Source organism: Perognathus longimembris, chromosome 7 (assembly GCF_023159225.1).
Source record: "Perognathus longimembris pacificus isolate PPM17 chromosome 7, ASM2315922v1, whole genome shotgun sequence".
Taxonomy (NCBI): domain Eukaryota; kingdom Metazoa; phylum Chordata; class Mammalia; order Rodentia; family Heteromyidae; genus Perognathus; species Perognathus longimembris.
Genome location: NC_063167.1, coordinates 68,586,368 through 68,595,006, shown reverse-complemented (window position 1 = coordinate 68,595,006; position 8,639 = coordinate 68,586,368). Strand labels below are relative to the sequence as shown.

Here is an 8,639-nt window from a genome sequence, read left to right as displayed (position 1 = left end):
TTCAAGCCTTAAATGGATTGCTGGAAGATTTCCTACATTGGGGAAGGCAATCCTTAGTTGACTGACTCAATTGTTACTCTCAGGTGAAGTACCCTCAGACATACCTAGAAATATGTCTAACGAATACCTCTAATACCTTAGCATCTCAGTCTGGTCAAATTAACCCAAAATTAACCGTCATAGGGATAGTCTTGGTCTTGGGAAACTGCACTCAACCATACTTCAGCTTTAGTTTTAGACTGGTAAACCAACCATCTCTAGCTCTGAGCTCTTTATAAATTATGATTTTTCCTACCTCAGTGGGTTATTATGATTGAGAAAGTCCATTAGTTTACTTAATTGAATAAACAGTTCATTATACCAGACAGGATATGTGGTAGGCAGAGGTAGTGTGAGGTGGCACGAGGGATGGCAGGGGCTATATTGTGTGGGACTTGGTAGGCCGTGGTGAGAACTTGAAATTTTGTTCTCAGTACAATGGGAAACTTCTGAAGGTTCAGAACCATGACTGGCACATAATATGTTTGTTATTGAGCATTACCATCAGGATGCCTTGTGAGAAATTCAGAATACCTAAAATCAAATCCAGTCACTTTTTTTTCTGTAATCCTGCCCTTTGAGTGCTTTTAAGAAATTAGCTCATCCACAAAGGCACAATGCCTATGCACATCTCATCATATAAAGTAATATTTATCTAAATGAACTCCAGAAGTTGAAACAAGAGATTTGTTGCTGTTTTTGTTTGTTCGCTTATCTCTCTGGGGAAGGTAAAAGAGAGGGCACAGAAATTGAGGGAAAAAGTGAACAAATGCAGCAGTGGTACTCACTAGACACTATGTTGAAAATGAACTATACAACTTGTGGGTGGGAATGGGAGGGAAAAACTGGAAGAGAGCAAAGGAAGGAGTGACATCCAAAAAGAAATGTACTTATTACCTGATTTATGAAACCCCTCTGAACATCATCTTTGTAACAATAAAAAAAAAAAAAACTAGGCTAGGAATGTGGCTTGGTGAAAGAGTGCTTGCTTGGCATACATGAAAGCCCTGGGTTCAATTCCTCAGCACTACATACACAGAAAAAGCCAGAAGTGGCACTGTGGTTCCAGTGGTAGAGTGCTAACCTTGGACACAAAGAGGCTTAGGGAAAGTACCCAGGTACTGAATCAAACCCCAGGATAAGCAGAAGAAAAAAAAAGGACAAAGCTCATACCCTCAAATATATGTACACAAGTCGAGACATAGTAAAGATGTATGTCTGAAATATGACATACGTACATATTCTATTAGAAGTATGAGCCCAAGGATTGGAGCCATGACTTACCCTCGAAATAGCATCTTATACTAGTATTCTAGACATATTTTATATTGTGAAATCTTGGATTAATAAGGTACAACAGAACTTTATTCAAATTGAACAAATTTAGGTTGTGTCTGCTTGTACATTCTGGTTTTTTTTTTCTTTTTTGGTTTTGTTGCCAATCCTGGGGCTTGAACTCAGGGCCTGAGCACTGTCCCTGGCTTCTTTTTGCTTAAGGTTAGCACTCTTGTCACTTGAGCCACAGCACCACGTCTGGCTTTTTCTATATATGTGGTGCTGAGGAATCAAACTCAGGGCTTCATGTATACGAGACGAGCACTTTACCACTAGGCCATATTCCCAGACCCTATTCTGTTCTTGAGAACTATAAAGGCTGAAGACCTTGACCTATATGTGAATTGAGTGCAGGCTCCAAGTTGTTTACTCCAAATGGCAACTTCTAATCCCTTAGCCTTGGTTACATAAGCATAAAATAGAGCAAACAAGAGTACCTACTGTGTCATGAAAAAGTTCCTGGCATATAGTAATGATTTAATAATATTGGCTATATAGTATTAGTTATGTTACTGTGATAATGAATGCGTTTGATCCATGAACACTGCTGGGAGAACACATTGTTTCTATGAGTTTCGGAAAGAGAAGCAAGTAGTTTGGGACAGAGATCTTAGAAAACTTTCCCCTCCCCACCACTAGTAACTGGGATAAAAAGAACATATGGTAAGAGTTTAACAAATTCAGAAAAGAGGGCTAGGAATATGGCCTAGTGGTAGAGTGCTTACCTCATACATGAGGCCTTAGGTTCGATTTCTCAGCACCAAATACACAGAAAAAGCCAGAAGTGGCACTGTGGCTCAAGTGGCAGGGTGCTAGCCTTGAGCAAAAAGAAACCAGGGACAGTGCTCAGGCCCTGAGTTCAAGCCCTGGGACTGGCCAAAAAAAAAAAAAGACAATTCAGAAAAGCTACAAGATTTCTTCCAAACTATTTATTGTATATAGAAAATTCTATAGATAAAGGTGACCTGGACTCCATTCACTTCTTGCCCACCCAATCAAACTAGATCACTTGCTATTACATAAATACCCATTTTGTTTTGTCCTGTCATAGCCATTTCCTCCTGCTGAAAATCCCTATTCCTCACTGTATCCATATTATCTTTGGATACAAAGAAACATGCTTCAAAATGTGATCCTTTCTTAGCTAGGTAACTAGTGGCTCATTCCTGTGGCTCTTCTAGTGGCATTCTAGTGGCTCATTACTCCTAGCTACTCAGGAGGCCATGATCTGAGGATTGTAGTCTGAAACCAGCCTGAGCAGGAAAGTCCACGAGATTCTTATTTTCAATCAACTATCATCAAGAAGCCGGAAGTGAAGCTGTGGCTCAAGTGGTACAGCACTAGACTTGAGTATGAAAAATGCTTATTCACATCTTGAGAGGCTAGTTTAAAAGCACTTATATAAATAGAAAAGTGCCCAATGTACAGTAAGTGCTAAGCATTCAATAGTGTTACAAGCATAATTCAATAGTTTTACAAGTTTTAATTAGCATTGGTAGGTTGAATCCGTATGACAGGCTTCTATAAAACTGACATGAGATGTCAAGAGGCCATTTTGTGCACTGCCACTGTTATGCCATCATGTTTCTGGATCATAATGTTCCTGAAAGACAAAGAAGAAAATATTCAGTAAAACTTTAAGCAAAATTTCAGTGCAAAATTGAAGATGTTGTTTCGCTTAAAGTACAAAGTATCAACACTTTCCTACATTAAGACTTGAGAACCACATATTTGGAAAACACAGGTTAAATCATATACTATACTCACCTCTCCCTCTTGTTTCTCTATTTCTGTCTCTCAAAATTGTGATCACATTCTGCAGTTTTTGTATCCTAATCTTTTTCACCTAGTATTATTATAAAGACCCTTATTTGGAATATCTTTACAATTTCTATTAAGAAGTTTCTATTAAGTTTCTATTTCTATCAAGAAGTTTCTGATCAGTATTCTTTTGTGCCATTACTTTTTCTAAACAGACTGATGGCTCATGACAATTATTACTCTTCACCTAAATGTCATGTGACCTGGAGTCATATTACTCCTGTGGGGTAAGGCTGACCAAGGAATCAATTATGAACATAGGGAAGATCCCAATCAAAACCTTTTCTGGACAAAAAGAAAAGGATCTGCTGACATCTACTTACCCATTATCTGATTCTAGACATACCACAGGAATATCAGTGGGGTCAGAGGTTAGCTTAGCTGCTTGCTGGGCAAGAACAGATATCACTCCAGCATGTTCATCTGACAGAGTACCCCGGCCTGGAAAAGAGAGATGATACCATGTCATCTCATTGTCCAAAAGTGAGCAGCGAGTAATAGTGGTATATCCCACTAGACTATTCAGAAGTTTCAGTTCTGGGTCTCATAAATTCATGTTATAGGATCCTTACTGAAACAAAAAAATTCAGAGGTGAGATTAACAAAAAGCAGTCAGTAGGAGCAAGGGACTTGAACTAATTCCTTAAGGGAAATCTGATTTCCCTTTACTGAGCTCAAGGACTAAATATTTACTCGAGTTCAGCTCAGCTGTGTAAGATCACCTTAACAGTGCATGTGAATATGCTATAATCTGTGAATTATTGCTTATGATAGATAGTTGGCTACTTTCAAGTGTCAGGAGAATTGTCTAGTCTGTATAAAGTATTTTAGTTTGTATAAACTGTTGTCTCAGGTACAACACAAGTAGTTACTAAGTTCATAATACCTATAAGAAAACTCAATACCAGCTTATTTGTGCCTGAAACTAAGTCAGATAATAGATACTCCACCATAGCAGAACAAATGGATTCAGTACTGTAATATAAAACACTCACTGGCCAGATACCATAAAGACCTTGAAGGTTTCTTAAGAAATTCATTCAGTTTTACATGTCCACACCTGAATTTCAGTCTTTTACCCAAAATATCAGTTTTTTTCACCCCAAATTACTGATTTGCAACTGAGTTACAGATTACCTTTTCTAATTACCTTCCAGCAAAACTTAAGAATTCCTGCATTAGAAGTCTTAGATTTTACCATTTCTGACATTAATTAACTATGTACTTACTTACCTCTCTAGACTTATTCCCTTAGCTGTGATTGCTAAGGAACATTATTATGTCTGGTTCTGTGCTAGGTTTTTTTTTTTTCTTTAACACAAATCCTGCCTCAATCATTTAGTAGCTGTCTTTATTTTAGCTTAACACAGAGCTATTTAAGCTATTTTCTGTCTGTCTACTGACGGTACAGGGGCTTCAGACATTAGGGAAGTACTCATGTCCCCAGCCCTTTGTATTTTGTGAGACTTTGCCTGTGCCAGCCTTGGACTCAAGAACTTCCTGCCTCTGCCTCCATCTCCCAAGTAGAGAAGCCAGCATTACAGGCTTGTGCTCCCACATCCTGCTTTGTGTGTCTATTTATCTATCACACAGGGTTATTTTCAGGAATACATATGTTGGTACTTGCCAGGGCAAGTAAGAGATCAATAAATGTAATTCTATAATTATTATCATTATTAAATCATTCAGTAAAGAAACTGAGTCTTTGAAAGGTTCTTTTTGGTCCAAGCTCATATTACTAGTAAATGAGATTATAGACAGAGTTGAACTTACAGGTGTCCCATTCTAGAACCTCAATGTTACTGCCAACTAATTTATTGTCATAGCTAGACTAAAAAATAGCAATATCCATTTGACAGTTATTGCGACAATTGGAGATAACATATAAAGCTTGACAGTCCCTATATAGGAATGCAGCCAATAAAATGTTAATGCTACCGTTTCTAAACTCAATTTAAAATGAATCAAATACAACTTTAATACAGAAGATTTTATGACAACTGTAAGGAATTACTTCACTTTTAAATACCACTTAAAAGAATTTCAGGGGCTGGGAATGTGGCCTAGTGATAGAGTGCTTGCCTAGCATGCAGGAAGCCCCGGGTTCGATTCCTCAGCACCACATACACAGCAAAAGCCAGAAGTGGCACTGTGGCTCAAGTGGTAGAGTGCTAGCCTTGAGCAAAAAAAAAAAAGCCAGCGACAGTACTCAGGCCCTGAGTTCAAGCCCCAGGGCTGGCAAAAATAAATTTAAAAAATCAGTTTTTCTAATCTCAATTGCAGATAATCTCTACTTTCACAAAAGTATCCTGAAAATAGGAAGGTACCAGGAAATGGAATGAATAGGCTCCAACACAACTTCAAAGTTATGACACTTACAGCCAAGATTAAGTCCTTGTGAATCTGTGCACAAGACTCCAACAATGGATGGATTCTTCATTCTAATTCCAAAACGAGAGGAGAGAGGGAGAGAGAGGAATCAAATGATGTTTAGAAATAAATAATTATGGCACATATAGGCTATATCCCAAGCATTAGGTACTTTAAATGAGTGTTTCCCAGCCTTTCTGCATTATCACCCAATTATAATTTTTCTCTGGGGTCGGGTGACAGGAAGGAGGGAAGGAGAGGCCCAGGTACACAGCAGGTGGGAAGTGTCTCCTAATCTGCTTTACTTTCCGATGTTGAATTGTACAAAGGTACTCGAAAAACTAAGTGATGCCTTCCTTAAGCTCCAAGTAATTCGGCCCGTGAGGGGAGGTGCCAGAACATCCAAATACTTGGAACGGTCACTCCGATGTACAGCCGGTTTCGACTACTCGTCCTCGGGCGTGGTCTCCAGCCCGGGGCTCTGGGGCTTAGCTTGCAGCCCGCGGGGCTCCGATCCCCGACCGCCGGGTCCGCCCGGCCTCCACGGCCGCCCTGGCGGGAGGCCCCAACGCCTCGGGTCCTCGGGGGCGCCGGCTTCCTCAAGCCGCCCAGCAGTAATTCGCGCCTCGTGTCACGCGTCCATCTCAAGTCCCCGCTCCGCCGGCGCCACTCACGTGTCCTCCAGGTGCTGCTCCAGGGTGGCTTCCATCCCGCCGGCGGCCCACCGCGGCGCGAGACCCCCGCGGTGCTGCGCGTCCTTCCGCTCCGAGGCCGCGGTCACGTGACGCCGGCGCGGCGCCCAGCCGGACGGCGTCTCTAGAGGGACCAAAAGCAGCGCGCTGCCGCGTCCGCGTTCCGTGCCGGAAGACGTCGCCGCTCCTGGCTCGTCTCGACGGTCCCAGCTCGTCCCGGCCCGCCGCCCGCGGAACCTGACCCTGCCGGCGTGGCCGGGCCTCCACACCCCGGTTCCTGGCCCGGCACTTCGTCTTGGCAATTTTTAACCTTTGGATTTGAACCCCTACTTGGTCCAGATCCTGTAAAGCTTAAAGCAGGGTTTTCCAGTAATCCGGCGGGCGAGGGCGGGAGGACCCCGGACTCTGGCTCGCAGAGGTACACGCCGGGCAGGCCCCCTCCGGAACGGGTCGGAAGCCTACCCACACGTCGGTGCTCTTAGCAATGACTACTACAGTCCGGGCCCTCGGGTTTACGCCTGTAATCCCAACCACTCCGGAGGGATCTGAAGATTGCACTTCGAGGCCAGCCCAGGCAGCAAAGCCCCTGAGGCTGATCTCCATCCAGTTTAGCACTCCCCCAAAACGGGAAATGGCTCTGTGGCCCAAGTGGTAGAGCTCCAGCCTTGAACAAAACAGCTCGGACAGCGCCCCGGGCCTTGAGTTGAAGTTCCAGGACTGGCGCGCGCACACATACACACACACACACTATTACTATTAGTAGTATTGGATGGCAGGACTCTGTGACATTTTCAGCCTGGCATATTACGTATTTTAGTCATATTTGTTAGGAAAAGAAAGGTAAAGAGGCAAAAGGAGGGCACAGGCGAACTCAACAGTCAAAGCAGGTGTATTCCGGACAAACCTGAAGAGGACTCTGCTCCCAGGAGATAGAATACATTTCTTATGGGCTGAGGGGTGTGTGTGTGTGTGTGTGTGCGCGCGTGACGCATGCTAGTTTGGGTCTTAAACTCCGCTTGGCTTTGTTGCTCAAGGATGGTGCTCTACCAGCCTTGAGCCCTAGCTCCATTTTCATTTTTTCTGGTTAATTGGAGATGAGAGTCTCACAGAATTGCCTGCCTGTTCTAACTTTGCACCTCCATGCTCAGATCTGTGTCCTGAGTAGTTAGGATTACAGAGGTGAGCCACCAGTTGTCATGGATAATAACCATTCTGACTGGGATCTCAATACCTTTTTGAGTTATGTTTTCTTTTGTGGCTAAGGATGTTAAACATTTTTTCATGTATTTATTAGCCATCTGTACCACTTGTTCATTTGCCCATTTATTGATTTATTTTATTGTTTAACATTCTTCTGTATTCTTCATGTATTTTTCTTATCAGTCTTTTGTCAGAGCTTGTGATCCCCAGCTCAGCAGTTTTATGGCATAGAACCACAAGGGGGCAGTACCGAGACACTCAGTTTCTTTAGGCTTTACTTACATGGAGAAACAGGTTGATTCCCCTGACAGCACAGACTTTCCAGTACTTGTAGTCCTTGATTTTATCTTATTTTATTTTTGAGATAGGATTTTGCTGTGTAGCTCAGGCTGCCTGGAACTCATAATCCTCTTGCCTCAGCTTCTCAGTGGTGAGGTTACAGATGTGATCCATCATGCGTGGCCTGCATTGATATTTTTTTATGATAGGAGTTGAGAAAGTTTGGGGGATGACAGGTATTTACATTCTCAATGAGTAGGACTACCTAAATATAATTTTTAAATGGCAGGCACTAAAAGCACACACCTGTAATCTGAGATGCAGAGACTCACAGTTTGAAGCCAGTCTGGACAGGAAAGTCCATGAGACTCCGTGTCCAAAATAACCAACAAAAAGCAGGGCTGGAGGTGTGGCTCAAATGGTAGAGTTTTAGCAAGACTGAGGCACTGATTTTTTTTTTTGCCAGTCCTGAGGCCTGATCTCTAGGCACTGCCCCAGAGCTCAAGGCTAATACTCTACCCTTAAGTCACAGCTCTACTTCTGGCCCTCTTCTGTGATTAATTGGAGATAGTCTCATAGACTTTCCTGTCTGTGCTAGCTTCAAATTGTGATCCTCAGGTCTCAGCCTCCTGAGTAGCTAGGACTATAGATGTGAGCCACAGTGGTTTCTCATAAGGAACTGAAGTTTAAAAAAATTAAAAATAAAACCACTCATAGTTGAACTGTCCAATGATATTCTAACTGTACCTTATTCTATACAATATCCTAGCTATACCTTAATTGATTTAAACCACCCCTTATTAATGTCTAGTTAGGTTGATTATAGTGGTTTGGTGAATGTGTGTCTGTCTTGTGACCCAAGGCCTAATTCCAAGGCATTTCAGTGCTTCAATTCAGAGTTCA

At 42.4% G+C, this 8,639-nt stretch overlaps 1 protein-coding gene across 1 annotated transcript; it reads right to left on the bottom strand.

Moving 5' to 3' along the window:
* Window positions 1-2,283: 2,283 nt before the first annotated feature.
* Lamtor5 (late endosomal/lysosomal adaptor, MAPK and MTOR activator 5) lies at window positions 2,284-6,393 on the bottom strand. Its single transcript, XM_048351778.1, has 4 exons — window positions 6,240-6,393; window positions 5,575-5,636; window positions 3,519-3,636; window positions 2,284-2,977 (listed from the first exon to the last, which is right to left on the bottom strand). The coding sequence occupies exons 1-4, from the start codon at window positions 6,272-6,274 to the stop codon at window positions 2,917-2,919; spliced, it is 276 nt and encodes a 91-aa protein (XP_048207735.1). The 5' UTR covers window positions 6,275-6,393; the 3' UTR covers window positions 2,284-2,916.
* Between the last annotated feature and the right edge of the window lie 2,246 nt (window positions 6,394-8,639).